The sequence below is a fragment of the Oncorhynchus keta genome, chromosome 7 (genome assembly GCF_023373465.1).
Source record: "Oncorhynchus keta strain PuntledgeMale-10-30-2019 chromosome 7, Oket_V2, whole genome shotgun sequence".
Taxonomy (NCBI): Eukaryota; Metazoa; Chordata; class Actinopteri; order Salmoniformes; family Salmonidae; genus Oncorhynchus; species Oncorhynchus keta.
This window is the reverse complement of record NC_068427.1, coordinates 26,898,880-26,922,380: the sequence shown is the minus strand read 5'-3', so window position 1 is coordinate 26,922,380 and position 23,501 is coordinate 26,898,880. Positions and strand designations below refer to the sequence as shown.

At 42.8% G+C, this 23,501-nt stretch overlaps 2 protein-coding genes across 8 annotated transcripts in view; one reads left to right on the top strand and one right to left on the bottom strand.

Moving 5' to 3' along the window:
• Positions 1–3,982: 3,982 nt before the first annotated feature.
• On the bottom strand, positions 3,983–17,114 carry wdr3 (WD repeat domain 3). 2 transcript variants are annotated; one of them, XM_035773796.2, is made up of 24 exons: positions 16,973–17,114; positions 15,786–15,987; positions 15,308–15,517; positions 15,053–15,171; positions 13,857–13,935; positions 13,610–13,705; positions 13,378–13,470; positions 12,632–12,733; positions 12,391–12,488; positions 12,055–12,156; positions 11,740–11,970; positions 11,452–11,545; positions 11,248–11,349; positions 10,981–11,063; positions 10,565–10,760; positions 10,296–10,396; positions 6,372–6,483; positions 5,999–6,133; positions 5,832–5,882; positions 5,676–5,744; positions 5,414–5,557; positions 5,122–5,294; positions 4,402–4,495; positions 3,983–4,313 (listed from the first exon to the last, which is right to left on the bottom strand). In XM_035773796.2, exons 2-24 carry the CDS (start codon positions 15,957–15,959, stop codon positions 4,158–4,160), a joined length of 2,814 nt encoding a protein of 937 aa, XP_035629689.1. In that variant the 5' UTR covers positions 15,960–15,987; positions 16,973–17,114; the 3' UTR covers positions 3,983–4,157. The 2 variants fall into 2 exon arrangements, with proteins under 2 accessions (XP_035629689.1, XP_035629688.1); XM_035773795.2 differs by lacking the exon at positions 16,973–17,114 and adding an exon at positions 16,786–16,948.
• A 243-nt stretch (positions 17,115–17,357) lies between these two features.
• The window catches only part of LOC118386238 (ganglioside-induced differentiation-associated protein 2), a 73,524-nt gene continuing 67,380 nt past the window's right edge, over positions 17,358–23,501 (top strand). For 2 of the 6 annotated variants that reach the window (XM_035773803.2, XM_052522361.1), the window contains exons 1-4: positions 17,359–18,375; positions 19,708–19,911; positions 22,361–22,500; positions 22,930–23,083. In XM_035773803.2, the coding sequence (XP_035629696.1) occupies positions 19,745–19,911; positions 22,361–22,500; positions 22,930–23,083 (461 nt within the window). In that variant the 5' untranslated portion in view covers positions 17,359–18,375; positions 19,708–19,744. Of the gene's footprint in view, positions 18,376–18,416; positions 18,555–18,903; positions 18,924–19,707; positions 19,912–22,360; positions 22,501–22,929; positions 23,084–23,501 lie in introns of those variants that run through there. The other 4 variants (XM_035773800.2, XM_035773804.2, XM_035773801.2 and 1 more) reach the window with 4 other exon arrangements.

Below are 23,501 nucleotides of genomic sequence, written 5' to 3'. Positions count from 1 at the left end.
TATAAAACTGTAGGATAAACAGGGCTCTCAAAGGAAAGTATTGAATGTCTGTTTATGGGTAGTAATATGAAGTGCAGGGCTCTAAAATGACTAATTACATCAGCTTTGTGGATTTCTGGGGAGAGCTCTTGAAATGTGAAAGTGTGTGTGCGTTTGTATGTCTGTTTTCAGATAATGGGATGGATGTGTGTGTTTCTGTATTTATTTGTGTGTGCGTGTCCATGTCCGTGTCCGTGTGGGGGGCTTCATAAGGGCCCAGGGAGGGTTGACCTCGGTGCGGGGCAGGGGGAGAAATGGTTTCCTCTCCCCTGATCTCTCCAGACTATTAAACCGTGTTCCTCTCTTCCGCCCAGATGAGTGGAGGCGTGCTGCTGACCCACTCGACATGTGTGACTGCCTGACGCTGTGGAGGGAGCGCCACCACTTTCACCTCCTCGGGCTGCAGTATAACAGCCATGACTCTCTATGGAACACTGCTGGAATGGATCATGAGGAAATGGGAATCCTATTATACAATATTTCCATCTACTTTTTCAAATGTTGAAAGTGGAGATATAATATATAATTATATAATAATATATATAATAATTAGATGGAAATCATGGTTCATCCACATGACCGCTGTAGCTTTATGAATGTGGTGAGAGATAGAACAGAAAGAATGCAAGACACACTAACCATATGGGGTTATTCAGAAAAATAACGCCACAGAAAATTCAATTAGAAACTAAAAAAAAGAAGAGGTAAATAGAGAGAGTAAAAGGGCAGAGGCAGATAAAGGGAGCGTTCATATGGTAACTACCCCAGAGAGAGGTGGTCAGAGCTGGGCATGACTGAGCGTTCTGCCACCTCATCACTTAGACCCTGACTGGATGACCACCAAACCCTCGCCTTCTCCTGCCGCGCTCCCATAGCAACCAGGTTATGACTCAGGGTCTCCTCGGACCGATCCGCCACCCCATATCTTAGTCAGGTAGCTGCAGGCTTATTCAGCTAGAGTGCTGGATGCAGATTTAACCTAACACATGGCTCACTATTGGAATGACTTGTGAAATGATTCACTCACTAAATGACTAATTGTTAACTCACTGTTTCAATCTGTTCGAAAAGCTGAACACGTCCTCCAGTTCAGCAGGTGTTGCTCATAGCTCATCTGAACAACTTCTCAGACTTGTTTGCGGTTGCTAAGCAAAAGCATCCAAACAGAGGCCAAAGAAATGCCACACTGACACTGTAATACTAGAAGACATATAAATCTGTGAAAGATAGGGGTCATGTTCTGTTTGAACTTGAACACTATAGATAATGGATTATTTGGGGTCTGTCACCTCCATGCTGTAGTATGCAACTAATATGATGACGATGCTGTATTGATGTGGAGTTTAGATCAGTGGTCAGTCAGTGTTGGACCCTGTCCTAACCTTAACCATTATGAGCTGAACAGCAGAACAGGTGCTAGGGCTGTAATCTACACTTGGATAGGGGCCTTTAGATTCACATGGACGCCATATGTGGCTACCGCCAAGTGTTTTGGGAAAGGTAAGCCTTCCACCCAGTGGTCAAGTTCAGTAGTGTAGCCTACTGTCTCAGCTAGGTCACCTGTGATACAAGTCAGTATTAGACTTTGGGAGATGTCGTAGAAACTAGCCACTAGGACCAACAGTGAGTGTCTGCCTCACCATACGGTGTGCAAAAGGTTTCATGTTCGAATCCAATGAAAGAATGTTGTTTTTGAGATTTTTGTATTAAGCCTATCCCAAACCTCAACTCTTCGGCGTTAATGCCTATATTTTACCATAACCTTAAACATGTGGATTTAATGCCTCTGGTGCATTAGAGGCCTGTTAGAAACCAGTGATAGAAAGTTGTTTTTGAGATTTTTGTTTTAAGCCTATCCCAAACCTTAACCCTTCGGAGTTAATGCCTAACCTTAAGATTTTAGCATTAATGCCTAAACTTAACCTTAAACTATTTGAAATTTGACATTTGGAACACCTTTGAAATTTGAGAAACATAAATGAATGTTTAATTCTGACGTCAGACTGCGGGAGCTTGTGACTGTCTAAGCCAATAGACCACTGAAGAAAAAGACGACGTTTTCTCTCTCACTCCAATCCAACAGTGTGCCACGGCTGACTATTTTGGAAAACATTGTACTTGGCACACCTGATACAGCATGTCATCATATTATCTGTACAGCCTCTTAACACTTTTGTACATATAGGAGGGGTCCTCTGCATGAACGCAGCAATTACGATACATATCTGCTTTCGACCTGACCTGTGCTTATAGCTTACTTTTTGAGTTATTCCATTCTCTTATAAACACTGATCTTGAAACTGGATTTGTCAATCCATAGTAATTTATCCAGGAACACCTTTTAAATAAGACTACTAGAGGTAAGCACTTATTCTAAATTTCTCTCTGACAGTTTACTCATCTGAAGAGCCAAGTCTGTCATTTTCAAGAACAGTCACAGCTATGGAACCCACTGCCATTTCTCCCAGGTACACTGGCCTGTTGTCTGTGAAAAGCTATGAAGCTGAAATGAATAATAAACTCAGGGTCCGTGAGTATCTGTAGCCACAGTGCAGATGACTGAGATGGAGGGAGGAAACATCAGAAACATTTCACTCACTGTGTGCTATAGCTGTTATGGGTGTTCGGTTAACAGCCAGAATATGACATGTTGACGAAAACACCAGGGAAATATTGCTATGAAATCCCTCACTTTTAGATATTGTTTGAGGCAGATAAAGAGATTACACACAATAAACTGGAAAGGTGCACTGGAGGCTGTACTGAATAAGGCACGGTTAAATTGAATTCAGAGGTTTTACTGAAAAGTAACTTGGGGTAATATTGGGGTCAAACTTTGTTTGCTAAATAAAAAATGTTTATCTCAAAGTTTTCATTCTGTTTTGATCATAAATGATGCATTCGAATGCCATTTAGATTCGTTTTTGTAATCTATTGCTGTTGGGTTGTAACAGTGTGTGTGTGTGTGTGTGTGTGTCTCTGAGTCAGTTTTTTTCTGAAGAATTTTTAATTTTGGTAGGTGTGACATTTATGGCTTAAAGAGCCAAATCCAGCCTTGTAAAGAGCTGCCGTCCCTTTTTACAGCCTTATAAATACAGAGCAAATTTGTTTTTTTGTCTGACGCGAGATTAAAAAGTGAACAGAGAGAGGTGTTTTAAGGTGTCCATTTCATTCATTCCCGGCACCCTGCGGTCAGGATATAAACAGGATAAAAACGTGTTTGAGGTAGGTGTGAAACACTGCTGTTACAGGATTAACATTCAGGGTTGGGTGGGAAAACGTAAGCAGTCCATCTTTCAGCTAAATTTGCTACTGAAAACTGAGATGGCAGATGTGGGTACTATACTCTAGTCTTGCTAGTCTTCTTGAAATATGTAGTCTACGTACACGAGGTATAGACCCCCTAAATTCAGCCTGGGTTACAAGAGCAGTGAAGTAAAGCTGAATCTGCCTTTCTCCCACTGATGGCAGTATAAAATAACTGGAGAGAAGAGGGAGGAGGGGTTCCCAGTAGCTGACTGAATCTAGTTCTGTCCTGTGTGCTCTTTGGGAGCAGTAGTCTTGGTGGTCTGAGACTCTGGTGGCCTGTGACTGATCTGACACCCACCCCCCTGAAGCCCACTTGGGTCCGGTTTGGCCCTGATCCAGCCATGAATCACTCCCCTAGGCTGTGTTACAGGAAGACCCAGAGAAACAGGCCTAAATCATACCTGTCCAAAACCCATGTGACAGGAAGCTAAGACCAACCAGAGAGGGAAAAGTCCAACTCGAAATGTAACTATTAAAGAAGGAGTTTTATATGAATGTTTTATACGAGCCTGTGGTTGCAGAGGGATCTGCTGTGTATACATACAGTACGTCCTTTGGACTTGAGTTAGGGAGCAGTGGATTTATTCATTCACAGGCCTTCTGTAAAACCTGAGGGAGTGAGGCTCAACATGAGTAACTCAGACACAGTTTATTTGGGAAATGAAGCATGTCATTGAATAACACAGTGTTATGTCCTATCAGGATCCTATAACAGTTCAGATATAAAACTAACAGTGTAAATCTCTCTGCTTAAGGCCACCCCTGCAGTAGCCTACTGGTCATATATATATATAAAATCCTGTGGTGATTCAGGCAATAGTGAGAATAGCTCTCTCTCTCTTCTTCCTCTTCCTCCTCTTCTCTTTAAGGAGACCGGTGGCGTCCGCGAAAAACATGATCTCCTCTTTGCTCTCGACCTCCCTCTGGAGGAACTGGAGACCAGCACTGTTGAAACCCAGAACATCCTGGAGCAGAAGAAGAGGTATCGTTTTATATGACTTGAGGATCATTAGCCTTTAGAGTACATTTTCTATATTTTCTGATTAGACTCACCCTGATCTCTCTGACTTTAGAAATGGTGTTGATTCTCAGCTCGTCTATGACGGTCAGCAGCATCTGGTTACTGGAGATCTGGCCAAAGTGGATTCTGGAGAGACAAGGACAAGCACAGTGAAGACTGACCCCGACAGTACTTTAGGCTCATCTACTCACACTTCAGGTACCTTAGAGACACCAGACACACACTTGTGTGAGGTTGTTTGCATATGTGAGAAACACACAAACTGAGTAACAAACACTATTGATTGGCGCAAGGTTGTTTGTTAGCATAACCGTAGTCTCAAGGAGTCATCCTTCCAAATCTCGTTGTGTTGACTCAAATTTTGTACGTCTGGAGAACTAAGAATTGGATTTTGTGATTGAAAGGAAGCGCTGGCTGTTAACGCTCACATTTTGTTGGCTCGGAGTAGAAATTATGTTTCCCCTCAGGAGAGGCATTTCCTTGTTTTCCGTATTTTCCTACCGAGTGTCAGACAAAGATTTATTAGCCTATGCAGTGTCATTTGTTTTATCTTATGGTAGCTAGCTTGTTGCAAGCCAGACAATTATTCAGAAACAGCACATCTTTTTGGAGCTCCACCCATTCAAAATAGTTGATTGGCTTGATAAGTGGCAATGCGTCACTTGCTTAAATCTAAACTCCACCTCTTCCTGAGGAGAACTTCTCCAGGTTTTCACACTACTTGAGAAGCATGGCGTCAGAGGCTAGCATACCTGAGCAGGAAGAAGAGACAACGGCACACGAGCTCCACCTCCAGGCCGTCCTGGACATAGCAGTTGAAGAGAGACAGCAGGTCTGGAATGTAGGGGAACGGCAGGACCAGCAAAGACACCTCCAGCTCACTGGACCGTACCTTCTTTATTACGTCCAAGACGTAGCGAGACGGCTGCAAGAGAGGGAGGAGGATGTGGTTACGAAGTTAACATGATAGTTCTGTTCCTCACTAATCTAGTACCCTTGGCTATGTATGTATTATGATTATTTCAGAAGGAATTAAAAACTTACAGAAACGTTTCCAAAGGCCACAAGGATAGGATTGGCCTTAGGTGGAGGCAACTGTTTTCCGGCTGACTGGCAGGCTATCTGATGCTCCTCCATTTTCCTGCTCTCTGATCTGTACAGCTCCAGAGCCTCCATGACACGCTCAGCCTGAAGAGACACACACACCAGCCATTACAAACTACACACACACACATACCTATCCGAACGTGCACACACACACAACCTCTCCATCTCTGCAGTCTAGTTACTTGACATGGAGACTCACAGCTTTGACTGTCTCTATGGTTTTCTTCGCCGCTGGTGCTGCCTCTGCACCTTTGATCTCTCCTGGAACCTGTGAGACACACAAGACAGAGACTGAACGACACTGAGAAAACAAACATTTTCATTTCCACTGGTTTGAAATAAAGTCAGCACTTACCACAGGCTCATCCCCTTTGGCCATGCCCTCCTCAAACTCAGCCTCTCTCTCCTAAAGAAAAACATTTGAGAGGGTGAAAAAGTTCAAGATAAAACCTGATAGGTGTCCACTATCTCCCATCCCTTTTACCCACAGAGAGAGCATATTTCTGGAGCACCACTACCCACCATCTCCCTCTCTTCCTCCAGGATGATGGGTTCTCTGGTCCTCTCCCAGAGCCTCAGGGACTTGTCGTGAGACGAGGACACAATGTGGTCCCCGTTAGGACTGATGGCCAGACACCAAACCTCCCGATGGTGACCCTGAGGATAGCACGTCACACACATGGGTCAGCGGTTAAAGGTCAACACTAGGGGTGGGGTCAAATCCATTTTCAATTTAGTCAATTAAGGAAGGGAAATGTAATTCCTCCAATGGGAAAGAAAGAGCATTTAGGTAATTGGTTATGTCACTTATCAATTTTCCCCAAAATGTTATCATGAACTCTAGGCCTCATCTCCATATGGGAAATGTAGCCAAAAGCATGGGAGTGAATGTCACCTCTAAGGTCTGGATGTGCTCAAACTTGTCTGCGTCCCACTGTTTGATCTTCTTGTCCTTCCCCGCTGTGAAGAACAGATGGGTTTTGGGGACAAACTGAAGGAACATGACGCTGAGAAAAGAGAGAAAATAGCAGAGAAATGAGAAAAAAAAACAGCAACATGAAAGAGCAGATGGGGTGATGTCATCGGTCAGAGGCAGCTAACAAGGACAGTGTTTCTGAAACTGGAGTTGAAATTAAATATTTTACTGGAAATGGGGAGAATGAAGCCAACATCTATTAAATTATATCATTCAAGACCGTTGGTCAAGCTTCCACACTGAGCCATTTACACTGACCATATGGCTGACAGCTTAGGACGAGGTGTTCTTGCAGTATATTCTATATTCATATTAATATATAAACCCAACAAAAAAAGAAAACGTCCCCTTTTCAGAACCCTTTCTTTCAAAGATAATTTGTAAAAATCCAAATAACTTCACAGATCTTCATTGTAAAGGGTTTAAACACTATTTCCTGTTCAATGAACCATAAACAATTAATGAACATACACCCGTGGAACGGTCGTTAGACACTAACAGCTTACAGACGGTAGGCAATTAAGGTCACAGTTATGAAAACTTAGGACACGAAAGAGGCCTTTCTACAGACTCTGAAAAACACCAAAAGAAATATGCCCAGGGTCCCTGCTCATCTGCGTGAATGTGCCTTAGGCATGCTGCAAGGAGGCATGAGGACTGCAGATGTGGCCAGGGAAATAAATTGCAACGTCCGTACTGTGAGACGCCTAAGACAGAGCTACAGGGAGACTGGACGGACAGCCGATCGTCCTCACAGTGGCAGACCACGTGTAACACCGGCACAGGATCAGTACTGTGAGCATACTCTGAGCATCACACCTGCGGGACAGGTACAGAATGGCAACAACTGCCCGAGTTACACCAGGAACGCACAATCCCTCCATCAGTGCTCAGACTGTCCCCAATAGGCTGAGAGAGGATGGACTGAGGGTTTGTAGGCATGTTGTAGGGCAGGTCCTCACTAGACATCACCGGCAACAACGTCGCCGAAGGGCACAAACCCACCGTCGCTGGACCAGACAGGACTGGCAAAAAGTGCTCTTCACTTGACGCAAGACAGGAATGTCAGTGTTCTGCCATGGCTAGCGAAGAGCCCGGATCTCAATCCCATTGAGCACGTCTGGGACCTTTTGGATCAGAGGGCGAGGGCTAGGGCCATTCCCCCACTGAAATATCCGGGAAATTGAAGGTGCCTTGGTGATAGAGTGGGGTAACATCTCACAGCAAGAACTGGCAAATCTAATGACCATCGTTATGTTTGTAGGAAAAAGGGGGAGGCTTGCAAGCAGAAGAAAACCATTCCAACTGTGAAGCATGGGGGTGGCCGCATCATGTTGTGGGGTGCTTTGCGGTTTCGACATAACCTGGAAACTTCAGCCAAGTAAGAAGCCACTGCTCAAAAACCGCCATAAAAAAAAGCCAGACTATGGTTTGCAACTGCACACAAAGATCATACTTTTGCACTGAAACAAAAACAGAACTGTTCAAATTTCTTGAAAACCATTCAACTGTGAAGCATATCATGTTGTGGGGGTGCTTTGCTGAGGGACTGAGACACTTCACAAAATAGATGGCATCATGAGGATGGAAAATTACGTGGATATATTGAAGCAACATCTCAAGACATCAGTCAGGAAGTTAAAGCTTGGTCGCAAATGGGTCTTCCAAATGGACAATGACCCCAAGCATACTTTCAAAGTTGTGACAAAATGGCTTAAGGACAACAAAGTCAAGGTATTGGAGTGGCCATCACAAAGCCCTGACCTCAATCCTATAGAACATTTCTGGGGAGAACTGAAAAAGCGTGCGTGAGCAAGGAGGCCTACAAACCTGATTCAGTTACACCAGCTCTGTCAGGAGGAATGGGCCAAAAATCACCCAACTTATTGTGGGAACCTTGTGGAAGGCTACCCGAAACGTTTGACCCAAATTCAACAATTTAAAGGCAATGCTACCAAATAACCAAACTAATTGAGTGTATGTAAACTACTGACCCACTGGGGATGTGATAAATGAAATAAAAGCCGAAATAAATAATTCCCTACTATTATTCTGACATTTCACATTCTTAAAATAAAGTGGTGATCCTAACTGACCTAAGACAGTGAATTTTTACTACGATTAAATGTCAGGAATTGTGAAAAACTGAGTTTAAAAGTATTCGGTTAAGGTGTATGTAAACTTCCGACTTCAACTGTGTGTGTGTGTGTGTGTGTATATATACACATACACACACACACACACACACACACACACAAGAAAAAGTATGTGAACCCTTTGGAATTACCTGGATTTCTGCATAAATTGGTCATAAAATTTCACCTGATCTTCATCTAAATCACAACAATAGACAAACACAGTCTGCTTAAACTAATAACACACAAACAATACGTTTTCATGTTTTTATTGAACACACCGTGTAAACATTCTTAGTGCAGGGTGGGAAAAATATGTGAACCCTTGGATTTGATAACTGGTGTGCCCTCCTTTGGCAGCAATAACCTCAACTAAACATTTTCTGTAGTTGCGTATCAGATCTGCACAATGGTCAGGAGGACCATTCTTCTTTACAAAACTGTTTCAGTTCAGCAATATTCTTGGGATGTCTGGTGTGAACCGCTCGAGGTCATGCCACAGCATTCAATCGGGTTGAGGTCAGAACTTTGACTGGGCAACTCCAGAAGGTGTATTTTCTTCTGTTGAAGCCATTCTGTTGTTGATTTACTTCTGTGTTTTGGGTCATTGTCCTGTTGCATCATCCAACTTCTGATGAGCTTCAATTGGAGGACAGATCGCCTAACATTCTCCTGCAAAATGTCTTGATAAACTTGGGAATTCACTTTTCCGTCAATGATACCAAGCTGTTCAGGCCCTGAGGCAGCAAAGCAGCCCCAAAACATGATGCTCCCTCCACCATATTTTACAGTTAGGATGAGGTTTTGATGTTGGTGTGCCGAGCCTTTTTTTCTCCACACAGTGTTGTGTGTTCCTTCCAAACAACTCAACTGTAGATTCATCCGTCCACAGAATATTTTGCCAGTAGCGCTGTGGAACATCCAGGTGCTCTTTTGCGAACTTCAGACGTGCAGCAATGTTTTTTTGGACAGCAGTGGCTTCTTCCATGGTGTCCTCCCATGAACACCCTTCATGTTTAGTGTTTTACGTATCGTAGACTGGTCAACAGAGATGTTAGCATGTTCCAGAGATTTCTGTAAGTCTTTAGCTGACACTCCAGGATTCTTCTTAACCTCATTGAGCATTCTGCGCTGTGCTCTTGCAGTAATCTTTGCAGGACGGCCACTCCTAGGGAGAGTAGCAACTGTGCTGAACTTTCTCAATGCATCTTACCGTGGACTGATGAACATCAAGGGTTTTAGAGATACTTTTGTAACCATTTCCAGCTTTATGCAAGTCAACTATTCTTAATCTTAGGTCTTCTGAGATCTCTTTTGTTCAAGACATGGTTCACATCAGGCAATGCTTCACGTGAATAGCAAACTCAGATTTTATATTGCAGGGAAGCTCTAACCAACATCTCAAATCTCATCTCATTGATTTGACTCCAGGTTAGTTGACTCCTGACTCTAATTAGCTTTTGAAGTCATTAGCCTTGGGGTTCACATACTTTTCCCAACCTACACTGTGAATGTTTAAATGATGTATTCAATATAGACCAGAAAAATACAATAAATGGTGTGGTGTTTGTCTATTGTTGTTACTTAAGAGGAAGAGCAGATCAAATGTTTAACAAATTTATGTAGAAATCCAGGTAATTCCAAAGGGTTCACATACTTTTTCTTGCAACTGTGTGTATATATAATATTTGTTGTATTTTTTCTGTACCTGTCATCGTGGGCAAACATAGATCTGTGACAGTCCCCAAAGTCCAGACCCCAGATCTTGACGTTTCTGTCTGCAGAGCCAGTTGCTATCAAGGCACTGTCCTGAGAGATGGACAAGTAACATTCAGAGTCAAGACAGATTGAAAACATACACGCAGCAACTTTAACCAACACACACTCAAGTATGCACATTCCATTTTCATCTACTGTCACTCATTACATTCGTTTTTCGTTTAGTTTGGGGTTGCTAGGATGAGTACCGGTACTCACATGAGAGATGTCCAGGCAGAGCACAGGCAGCTTGTGTCCATACAGAGATAAGAAGAACTTCAGTGTGTCTGTGTAGAAGACCTTGACGGTGCAATCCAGCAGGGAGACAGCCAACAGTCTCTGATCAGGAGAATATTTCACACACAACACATCCTCATCCAGCTGCAGTGTACGCACGTGTTTCACCGTCAGCCTCCTGCAACACACACACACACACACACACACACACACACACAATTACAGCCGAGTAAACAGAAACTCCAGTCAAGTGCTCACTTGATAAAAGCGCACTTGAATAACAGCGTGCAGCCTGACTGGGCATACAACTAGTTGCCTCTAGTATGAAACTGCATTCTAAGTGTTATTGACACTATGTGAAACACTATGTGAAACAGAAGGAATAAAGCTTGGCTTACTTCTGTGCAGCGTCTTCGTCCTTAATCAGCTCAAACTCCCAGAACTTCACTGTCTTGTCAGCCCCACCAGTCACTATCCCCCTCTGAGGAAATCACATAATTACAGTTAAATAAACATTCAGAGCAAATGGGAATGTTGTTTATTTTATTTTTTTAAATACTATTTCATGGGCTTTTGTCTACAGATAAGGGGCCTATGGAGTTGTACACTACATGTATTGTGGATGATGTCGAACATGGACAGAAAGAGGCGGATACAGACAGTACCTGATCCGGAGACAGACAGAGGGACCACAGAGCTCCGTTATGGGCGTCGACAGTCTCCAGGAGGGTACCTGATGCCAGGTCAAAGATCTGAATCTTACCACTCTGATAGAGAGAAGGTTAGCCTGGGTTACACACAATAGATTAATACTGGATAATACACTTATACAGTAGTTTGGTGTACGTTAGTGTGTGCATGCGTGTTACCTTGGTCCCTAGGATGATCTGCCTGTCTCCAGGGACAAACAGGGAGCAGAGGGCGTAGTCACACGCCATGGTGCGAATCACCTGTAGGGTAGACCTGTGACGGGGTAGAGACTTCCCGTTAGACACCCAATCAGAATGTAGAAAACTGCTCATAATACAGTATGTGTCTAGGAGTCATAACATGTGTCACCTTTAAAAGATTCTGGAAAGCCAGCTTAGTGAACTAGATTTAACTTGTACAGTGAAACCACACGGTCACATCAGTCCTGTGTGACCTGACTTTCCCACCTGTTCCAGACTTTGACGGTGTCCCCAGAGGCGGAGAGGACAGCGATGTTGTCTGAGCTGAAGGCCAGCGTGCGGGCATCGGTGCGGTGGCCTCCCAGGGTGAGCCGGGAGGTCTTAGTGCCTGTGGGATTCTTGTCAGACGTCTTGAGGCTGTAGGTCTCCACGGTGTTGTTCTGGAGCAGCATGGCTACCTTCAACTCCCCACCTGCACACATCAGGCAGTCCACCCATCTGGGATATACATGAGACTAAATGTTGGTTGGTTGATTGATTGAGTGTGTGAGAGAGTGCACGTGTGTGTGTGTTGCTGTGTACCTGATATTGGCGGAGGCCTTGATGTTGGTTAGTCTCACAATCTCATTTGCCAGTTTCCTCTCCACCACAGGCTCTGGGGCATCCTCTGCATGCTGCGCATCCCTACACCAGAGGGCAGCAGCACCTCATCTTTACATTTCACCAATTTCATCAACATAACTGTATTTATAAACATTGGAAGTATTTAGTTTGATTGGAATTAGATTCCACACATTTTATTATTTCAAATAATCTCTGAAGGCTTTGCAGTATCTGCCTGGCCCAACTTGGGCTATCTGCAGGCTGGTCCCTGCCGTGGCTGAGGTGACAGTGTGATCTCTACTGTGTGCAACATACCTGGCCTTCTTCTTGGCTCTCTTCAGCTTCTTGGCCATCACCCGCTCCACCTCGTCCTCCGGCAGCACACTGAACACCTCCAGCACTGTGTCTGAGCCCTGAGAGAGAAGGATGTGGAAAAGGAGGAAAGATCAGAGGGAAGAATACACATTACATTAGTGATCTGAGAAATGTATGACAACAAATCAATATTACTGGAGGGTAAGTAAGACTGTACCAACATTAAAAGGTCAAAACTTACATGGCACGCCAGGACCTTGGCCTTGGCATCGGTAGTCATGGAGACTACCCTGTCCCTGGCCTCTCTCAGCAAAGAGCCAGCTTTCTTACAACTCAGGATCCTCTGTGTGAGAGAGAGAGAGAGAGAGAGAAAGAGGGCAAGAGGGAAAAGTATGAAACACATACAGATTTCAGATAAGCATGTATTAGACAGCAACGATAACTAACAAACTTCCGTACTTGACTGACAGTGTTCCGTACACGTGACCAAATAATTTATATACTTACAATGACTGCATTCAGTTGACTACAATTGACTAGGTATCCATTCCCCTTTGCTTGTCCCTTACACTTTCTTGTTTAGTTTTTTTTATCTGCGAGAGAAGTGCACGTGTTGCATAATGCGTCGTACAATACGTTGTGATACGTCACAATGTATCGTACAGCGTCAGAGGGGGCAGATTTTTTCAACTTTTCTCAAAAACTATTGGTCTATTAACATGTCAGTCAATGCTTGAATAGAAACTTAGTTTACACCCCGGATTTTGATGCCAATAATCACTCAGTCCCATTAGTTTTCATCGCAGCCTCGTTTGAATACAGCGGTACACAAAATCTGTACGGAACAGTGTTAGCTACCGTTACATATGCCATTCAGTACTAGCTACTATACTTCTTCAGAGTTATTTTCTAGATGAACTGATTCACTTGTGCTGCAGGTAACCAATCATGGTGTTTTGCCCTGTAGTGGATCATGGTCTGTCCTACCTCCTCAGGGGTCTCGTCCATAACTTCCTCCTCCTCATCATCATCAAGTAGGCTTTTTCCTTTCTTCTCCTTTGGTTCACCAGCCTCTCTGCCCTGAACGACGGACAAACCGAGAGAGAGTGAAGGACTCAACTAGCCTTTTATTCAGATAATATATTTTAGACCTTTTCATTATTGTCCAAAATATGTAGTTATGTGTGTAGAAGGCTCATTGTAGCTCCTCTGTGCTTACCTCCTGTAGGTAGTTGACGTCCCAGGCCCGGAGCTCACTGTCGGCTGAGCCTGTTATCAATCTACTCTCTTGGTTCAGCAATGCCATGCCCCAGACCTGACAAACACACAACCAAGGGGATCCAATCAGATAAGTGTCTCTCAGTAATGACTAACTAATCAGACAAGTGATCCAATTACCTCTTAGTACACCATACAATGTCAACAACACTTGACAATCAAATGTTAAGATAGGCAGGAGCACTCACCTCACTGCGATGTCCCAGCATGGTCTTAAAGCAGTGCTGAGTGTCCAGGTCCCACCACTTTACAAAGCTGTCCTTGGAGCTGGAGAAAACAACAGAAAGATAATTCAGACATCAGGGGGGATGTAACTTTCCCTAGCTGGTATCCAACCTGCGCTCCTCGTCTTTCAACACCAGAACACTAAAGGCGTCCGAATGTTCCCAAAACAGTTCAAGCATATATTCTGACATTTTGTGAAGTTGTTAGTTTTGGTCTTCGGCAAGGGTTTTTTCAGCTGTTCGTGCAAACAACATTTTTTCTCGATGCAAGACAAAGTTGGTAGCCGAAGGCTACGCCCTTTCGTTGGTAATTGGTCAACAGTAGGGATTCTTAAATAAAGTGTTCTCTTGCACATGTTTTTACTTGAGAAATACTGCACCAAACATCTTAGTTAGATGTAAAATTAAGTGACTAAGATCTCCTCTGCAAAAACATAAATTAATGACAGATATTTTTTGTTGAGGAAGTGTATACTGGCTACGGTATCAAAAAAATAAATAAATTGAGCGGCGGTCTTTTAAAGGTCATGAACAGTCAAAATCTTTTTTTTTCATTAAATTTGAAGATATTTGAAGGAGAGCTAACCAAAGTATGAAACATGACTTGCTTCTACATTGATAAAGTTTGATCATAAAGTTACTGGTCCCCTCCCCCATGTCAAAAACTTGGAATCATTATTAAGGGGACAAGGTCACATCACCTTAACTCTCATTTTAATACACCAATGGTAACATGATATTCAATCAGCATGGAACAAAAGGGGTGGTAACTGAAGAAGTTGTCATGTCAACACATCCATCAGCGCTGCTATGAACCGCATTACACGAGACATGCCAAATGGGAGATATCATTGATACAATTTCAATGTTGTTTGAGTTGCTTTATGTATCACCAAATTAACTTGAGATGATTTTACTGCAACACTGCATCCAAGTTCATCGATATAGGCGTTTCAAAGAGCTGTCAGTCAAGGCGAGCTCATGAATATAAGCTCCCTGCCCAATCAGCCTGTCTTTTCAAACTTCTTGGTAGTTAGCCATGGGAGAAAAAGTACTTTTCAGAATGACTGTTAAACACCTTTAAGGGAGTATGCCGACACCTTAACAGTACCAAGGGCCAATACAGAAAGTCAGAGCCCTACATATGAGTGATGTACTACCTGGTGACCAGAAGGTTCTTGTCTTTGAGGAAAAGGGCCTGTGTGACAGCGTCTTTGTGTCCTTTCAGTCGGTACAGACCACACTCGTTGATCACATCCCACACAATCACATCCGTGTCCTGAAAGGAAGAGATAATAATAGGCATATTACTAACCATATTTTAAATGCAAACGCCTTAGCTTGACCATGACGTCAGGACAGTGGACATCCCTGGGGACCTTGCCATCTCTATGGCAGCATAGTTCTGTTCTTACCCTGGATCCGGTCACCAGCCGAGAACCGAGAGTGTCGTAGCGGATCACAGTGACTGCGGACTTGTGCCCGTTGAAGGACACGTTGCTCTCGCCGTTCAATAGGCTGAAGATGCGCACAGCTCCGTCCTCGTAACCCACGGCAACATAGATGCCATCGGGGGAGGGGCAGAGGTAAGTCACCTCGTGCTTGTTCCCCTTGAGAATAAGAACCTGGGACAGAGGAGAGGACAGTTTCAAAGGAAGACATCTGACTTAATATGTCATCTCTCACTATGAGGAAATACTGGTGATATATACAGTTACAACTTGGTATCACTGGCCAAGTCATCTTATTTGAGTTATCGACAGCCATGGGTTACGACATTTCAGACCCAATTATAAGAGCACTGTCAGCAATGATGACCCTGATATCAGCTATGACAGCAGCAGTAGCCTACTGAGTCAACCCTACATGAATAGATCATCCCAAGTCTCTCACCTTCTCTGCTTTACGCACGTCCCATATGAAGACATGCTCGCAGGCAGCCACAGCCACAAAGCGTCCTCTCTCCCCTCCTCGCATGGTGACAAAGGCGATGTTGGCCTTCTGGCTCCCAATTACTCCGAACACGGCGCTGGCAGCATAGCGCAGGTACTGCTTGGTCAACCCCATGGTCGCAAGATCAGGGCAATATCACAGGCTAGAGAGGATGAGACAGTGATGATGAATATCATATGATGATGGATTGGAGAACAGACAAGGAAAGACAACTGGAGCATCAGCTAGCCCTTCTGACTTCAATGCATTACAGAAGGGCAAGTGCATCAGCATTATGTAGGCTAAACGGTGAAAAAAGTGTACAATGTGCATTATAGCAAGCCTGGGTGCCAATCTGTTTCTGCCCCTTGCTAAAAACTCCTTATGGAATTGTCCTGCTTGGCTTGACAAGGAGTAACGTTAGGCAAGAGCACATACAGATCTGGGACCAGGCTACATTATAGCTACAAAACAATGTATACAACAGTTACTAGTAGTACTGTAATAGCTAGCTAGCGAAGTCAATTCTGACAACTACATTTGTTAGAAGACTTGGTGAGATCCAGTGACCATGTGAGACCATAGCCAAGGACAGCAAAGGTGTAACGTTACCGTTAGGCAAGAGCACACACAGATCTGGGACCAGGCTACTTATAGCTACATCATACAAAACAATGTATATAACAGTTACTTGTACTGCTGTAATAACTAGCTAAGTCAATTCTGAGAACTGCATTTGTTCGAAGACTTAGTGAGATCCAGTGAACATAGCCAAGTTTCGCTGCAGTAGCTGGCTAGCTATGTCGCTAACTTTAACGTTAGGCCCACGTGGTGTTCCACAGCATAGCTAATAAACCAACTAAATTACACAGTAAAACAAGCAAAACATGTTTTGAGACTGATTGATAACCGTTTCGTTTACACATTTATGATGTATACTTTTCCCAATTGTTTATCTTACTTGAATAATGTTACTAATTCCCAGATTGAGGCATCCAGTCAGTGATGTTTTCTGACTTATTGGCACACGAGGAAGACCATACTAATCAAACACAGTTGGTCGAACACAAACACGTAAGCACACATTGATGTCTCTCAAATTTCAGAAAGGCAGATACGACAATGCGTATATTAAAAAGATGTGTTACCTGAGTATTGCACTTATGGTTGTTTTGCAATATATGAAACTAACGATCAATCACATGGACTTTTATATGTATCCATTACTTTAGTCTGTATAATGGGTATTGTGTTGTTGTTTTACAGAAAATATTTCCTCAGCCATATATTTGACCATATCTAAATGCCTAAATTTACCGACAATATATAAAACTCTCGAGGATTTACATACAATTCCAACCGCTCCTCTGAGTGGCGTTGTCCTATGCGTATTACACAAATGTTGTGATTTATCGTGAGACCCTAGCCATTATTCCGTAATATTTTGTGTGTGTGTGTCTTCTACGGAGGGATAGGTGTGTTATTTGTCATGAACAAAGATTTTATTTCATATTGACAAGATAGTCCATAGAGTGACCACTCTAACAATGGAAATACATGTCCTCAAAGATGGAAGACAGGCGGGAGGAGGCGAGATCAGGTGGGACCATTCTAAGCAAGACAGTACAGTATGAAGCAATATTTGGTTTGGGGTCCTCTCACCTCGAGGTAAAACATTTCAGTGCCCCCCTCGTGACAGTGGTGAGAAAAGTTTTAAAGTAAATTTCCTACATTTCTACACATTCTGCCATGGGGCGGAGAAAAGAAAATTGCAGTTACAGATCATTTCCTACAACATCTGTAGCCATGAAATGCTTTGAAAGGTTGGTCATGGCTCACATCAACACCATCATCCCAGACACTCTGGGCCCACTCCAACTCGCGTCCTGCCCCAACAGACCCACAGATGACACAATCTCTATTGCACTCCACACTGCCCTTTCCCACCTGGACAAGAGGAACACCTATGTGAGAATGCTGTTCATTGACTACAGCTCAGTGTTCAACACCATGGTGTGAAACATGATCAAACGCTTTTAAAAAAACAACAACGTTATTTAACTAGGCAAGTCAGTTAAGAACAAATTATTAGTTACAATGACGGCCCTATGGGATCACAGCTGGTTGTGATAAACCTGGAAATCAACCTGTCTGGGTCTGTAGTGACACCTCTTAGACTGCTGCGCCACTCAGGAGCCCACACTGCATTGGTGTTGGGATAAACGCTCTGACTGTAGTTAATATATACATTTTTCACACGATTCATCCGACGTGCATCAATCACTACTTCGCAGTATTGTTTGAGTAGACAGATGTTGGGCAGAGTGAACCCTCTTGCTTCGCGTCTTCCTCTCTGTCGCGAATCAGCTGATCAGGAACTCACCAAACTGTAGTAAACGTGACAGTACGATGGGAATTGGCTATATCTAATCGAGTTTTGCCATGTTTGGGATGTTAAGAACATCACGAACACCCCCTGTATTCTTCGCTTTTTGTAATTCAGTCATGCTCTGTGTCGACAACTAATAGATTCGTGGACAAAAGAAAACGGGTAGGTGTAACATTTTCTCCTGTAGCTTCCTGATATATAGATACATCTTTAAATTCCTTTCCATTTTCGGCATGCTACTATTTTCTGCCGTGCTAGCAGATACATTTGCGAATCAAAGTAAAAAAGAAGGCAAAATGCTACACTGTGAATGTGATGGTCAGCTGAGCTCGAGCTCCATGGTTGGTGATTATGACATATTTCGTTTTTTCATAATTAGATGTTTTCCCATATTTATCCATTAAAATGGAAATACCTTTATGAGTAGTCGCACAAGCGAAAACACTGGGAAATGTGAGAGGAATACTATTGTTCGTCAAGTGTATTTGACCCATGCTGCAGTCAACAAAAATATAGACCAACTAGCTATATGTTTATCTTCATTCTGCATTTCAATACGTCCTTATGGTGCTTTTGAATTCCCTGTCTGTTTAGGTTCACTTCAAGGTAATGCCCTCCCCTCTCGTGCCATAAGCTCCAAAACAGAACTGTTCCTAGAACGCGGCCAGTCTAATGTTAGACAGAGGCCCTCAGTCATAGGTGTTGACATGGTATGTAGTTAGCTGATTGTCTCGAAAACACAATCTTAAATAGCTGCAGGTTCTGGAAAAAAACGGAGCCAGACCTTGCTTGCCTGTTTCACCCAATTTTCTTTAACTGCCACCTAACCTCACACAAGTGGATTCATTATGTGAGGCTTCATTTTCAGGCTGAATACCAGAGGTTAGAAGTACTGAAAACGGGATGGTTTGTTACTGTCTTGACTCTAGACACTGGAAGCTATTTTAAAACTGTCAGTCAAAGCCTTTCTTTGATTGTGCAAAAATGCTTTTGCTTTACAAAATGTTTTTTTTATATTGCCAAGCCTACTTAATTATGAACACTGAAACACCCATGTAATCACCAATTGTGACTGTCTGTTTTTCCTTGTCATAGATGCTTATTTTGAGGGTTTTTTAAACTTTTAAATTGAACCTTTTTATTTAAATAGGCAAGTCAGTTAAGAACAAACTCTTATTTACAACGACGGCCTACACTGGCCAAACCCAGGCCAATTGTGTGCCGCCCTATATGACTCGAAGTCACGGCCGGTTGTGATACAGCCTGGATTCGAACCAAGGTGTCTATAGTGACGCATCTAGCACTGTGATGCAGTGCCTTAGACTGCTGTGCCACTCAGGAGAGTGGTTGGGTTAAATGCGGAAGACACATTTCCGTTGAATGCATTCACTTGTACAACTGACTAGGTATCCCCCTTTCCCTTCCTTCCTATTTGGTTCCTGGATGTGGACACTGAAAATACACTTTAAAGTCTTTCTCTGGCTTTGTTTGCAGTGTTGAGCATTGAGGTGCCGGCCAGCGCAGTGCAGGAATGGATCCTCTGGGAGCACGCTCTCAGTTTGTGGAGGTCCAGACCCTGTCCACCTGGGAGTGGCAGCTGGACCCTGAGGGAGAGGAGAAGGAGTACAACTTCAGCCAGCAGGCCTTCCTATCCCCCTTCCCCTACAGAGAGGACATCAACAGGAAAATAGTGCTCTAGTGAGTCGCACACATACACACTGGACCTCTGTCTCTAGTACCACTTTTATCTATTGGTTTCTCTCTTTTGCTCTCTTGCTTTCTCTTTTTTTATTTTTTTATCTCGGGGTTTCTCTCCTTTTCTCTCACAATCGTTGTTGTCAAACTCGTATCAAATGCGTTTGTTGATGGCTATAAGGTCTCAAGGTGTAGCCCTGGCTCTTTGCACCACTGTGGATCACCCCCCTCAATAAACACACTCTCTTTCTCTCTCCCACCCCCATCATTCTAGCCTCTACCTTATAAATCCTCTTTGTTGTGGAGGCTGAGCACATGATGTGTTCAGAGGTTCCACTGGTAGGAGTCTCTCAGTAAGACATTTGTACCCAGGCTGCCCCAATCCCTCCTCACATTCCTGCTGCAGTTAAAGGAACAGATCTCTGGGCTGAACTTGGGCCTATTTACACAGATCTTAGGAAAAGCACTTTTCTGCTCCTGTTTTGACTTAATTTCCAGGAGTTGACACAGTGTCTTGATTGACTTGCACTCCCTTTGAGCAAGGATCACCACAAGTGTCACTTGCTTAAAACGTTAAAGGTCAACTGCCCTTGAAAACCAATTTATTTTGAAAATGGCCTATGTGGCATCGATATAAGTCAGAAACATGTATTATAGTATCTCAATTGACTACAAAGTGTAAATAGAATAATTTTGGTCATAAAGTCACTTGTCCAAAAGAGTTTGGTAAGTGACTGCATCATTACTTACTTGAGGGATTGGATTACAATTATGTAAAAAAATGAATGCCCCCTTTTTCCTATTAACACTTGGTGGCACTGTTTTCTAGTATGAAGAATACAATTGAACATAGCTAAATAGTAAGGATATTTTCCCTAAATGATTTGAAGGAGTGCTTAACAAAGAAACAGGTACTCCTATATGCTTAATTTAGAGCTATGTATGTAACTTTAGGACTATATGTTTAATTTTGAATACATTCTAGGTCTGCATGATGTGACTCTAATGATGATTTGAAAAAAGTTGCATGAAAGGTATAAGCTCTGCTTTGTTTTCTTTGTGCAGGCTGTACACACTTGCACAATATTTAACAAGCACTTGATAATGCCTCAATATTCCTGGCATCCCCTTTGTGTGGTAGTAATGCCGCCTAAAAAAAACATGCCTTTTGTGGCCGTTGTGCCCTTAGGCTGAATATAATCATTAAAATTCCCTTCTCCCAGCTGCATGCTCCGATGCACCTCACTCACATGGCTCTCCGTCACATGATCGGATCTTTCTCACAGGCTACAAGTGAAGACCAACATATCGGGGACGCAACTGCGCACGTCCTTAACCAATTCCGAGGCGCATATTAAAGATATTGGAAGAACTGTCCAATTTCACTTTGTCAGCCAACAAGATGAGTAGGCCTAACGAACAGCAAAAGCACTAGAATATGTCGGTCTACTATCCCCCATAGTTCAAAAGTTGTCCTATTCTATCTAGAAAGAAATATTCGAAACATGTTGTGGGATGAGATGAAGCCCAAATTAATACAACCACTAGCATCAAAAAATAAATAATGCAATGAGGCTGACACAACCAATCAGAACGTTTAGCTTAAAATTTTGATACACTATTAGGCTATTTCTTCACATAAGCGCAGCAATGCTCACACGGCAGTAGGTTATTAGCGTGAATGTTCCGTTAGCGGGAAAACACCATTCTCAAAAGTAAATGTGATTATGCATGTAATACTTTTATTATAAAGGTGAATTTTTATGGTGAAAAATGATCTTCCCCAAACTTAAAACTCAAGCGCTGCTAATGTATGGCATTTAGGCTCTGCACCCGTTGTAAAACATATTAATGTGCTTAATTTTAAGAACTTATTTGGCCACTTTAACAAACCTTAACAAAACATATATGCCTATGGTCTAGGCTACATGAGGTGTGCGACTATGATTTGAATTCTACAATGTAGAAAATAGTAAAATAATGAAAAACCCTTGAATGAGTGTGTGTGTGTCCAAACTTTTGACGGGTACTGTATGTTTTTCCAGCAGTTTCGATAATGTCAAAAGCTGCACTTAAGTCTAACAAAACGGCTCCCACAATCTTCTTCTTAATTTCTATGCATTTTGCAATGGCTAATGCTGTGTTCTTTTGCCCAAACATATTATTATTTTGGGGATTATTATTGTTGTAGGCATGACGTGCCAACAACAATCTTGCCAATGAAAAAGTAATACAAGTAGTCGGCAATATCAGAGGGAATATGGATCAAAGTTAGCTTTTTTGCCCAAAATTGTATTGAAGGTAATCCAAAGCTTTCATTGTTTATATTACTTTGTTTCATAGTACAGTTTCTTCTTATTTTTGATGTCAAAGGGAGATATGAGATGGAGCTTGACTATGGCCAATACAGTTAAGACATCTGACCCTCCTTCATTCTGCTGTCATCTCTCAGTAATGGCAATGTTGCCCTGCTGAACTGCACAGCGATCGTAAACACGAGTAATGAGACTCTGACGGACAAGAACCCTATCTCTGAGAGTATCCACACCTACGCTGGGCCTGAACTTCGAGACGAGATGCTCAAACTGAAAGGTAGGGGGCACCACTAACTCATCAGGTTAATGACAACATGACTGGTTTGCGCTCAGTGGGCACGAAACATGAGAAGTACCGCATTCGTTTCAAAACACTATCTCAACTTGATCAATCAGAATGCTTATTTTTGTTGTCCAATTAACTTCTGTTGGTTTGTCTCTACTGATCATGACCTTGTGTTAAGCTGGGAAAGTGAATGTCATGTGTTAACATAATGTGAGCACTGTGGAGACAACACATTACAGACAGGTTTTTATACAAATGCATATTTTAGAAAAGGAAAAAGTGTTGGTTTGTGTCCATTGGGTATTGTTGCTATGTAAATCCCCTTCTAGGCTGTGTTGAAGGTGAAGAATGTTCTCTTGGTGTGTTCTTTGTGTGATCTTGATATACTTGTATTACCGGTATGTATGTGTTTATCCACAGGATGTCGGACAGGCGAGGCAAAGATGACCAAAGGCTTTAACCTGGCGGCGCGCTTTATCATCCATACGGTGGGCCCAAAGTACAAAACCAAGTACAGGACGGCTGCTGAGAACTCTCTGTACAACTGCTATAGGAACGTCATGCAGCTCGCCAAGTAAGACATTAAAGATGCACTGTGCAGAAATCGTTCTGCCATCTCCTGCTTGCAGAAATTCAAATAGTTTGCCTAATTTCAGTTTGTTACAAAACAAGCAAGTATAATGTAGATAATCATTGTACCATCTAAACCACTGTGCAAGTTGATTAGGCAAGTTGATTAGGCATGTTGATTAGGCATGTTGATTAGGCATGTTGATTAGGCATGTTGATTAGGCATGTTGATTAGGCATGTTGATTAGGCATGTTGATTAGATCACAGCTGGTTTACATATAAGAGAAGTGTTCTCTCCCCACAATACCACACAGGTGTGTGTGTAACGGGAGGTGCTCCCTTACAGCCTCATGCCTCTATACACAGTGCCTGAGTAGTCACTGAATGGTTTGATGAGCATGAAAACGATGTAAACCATATG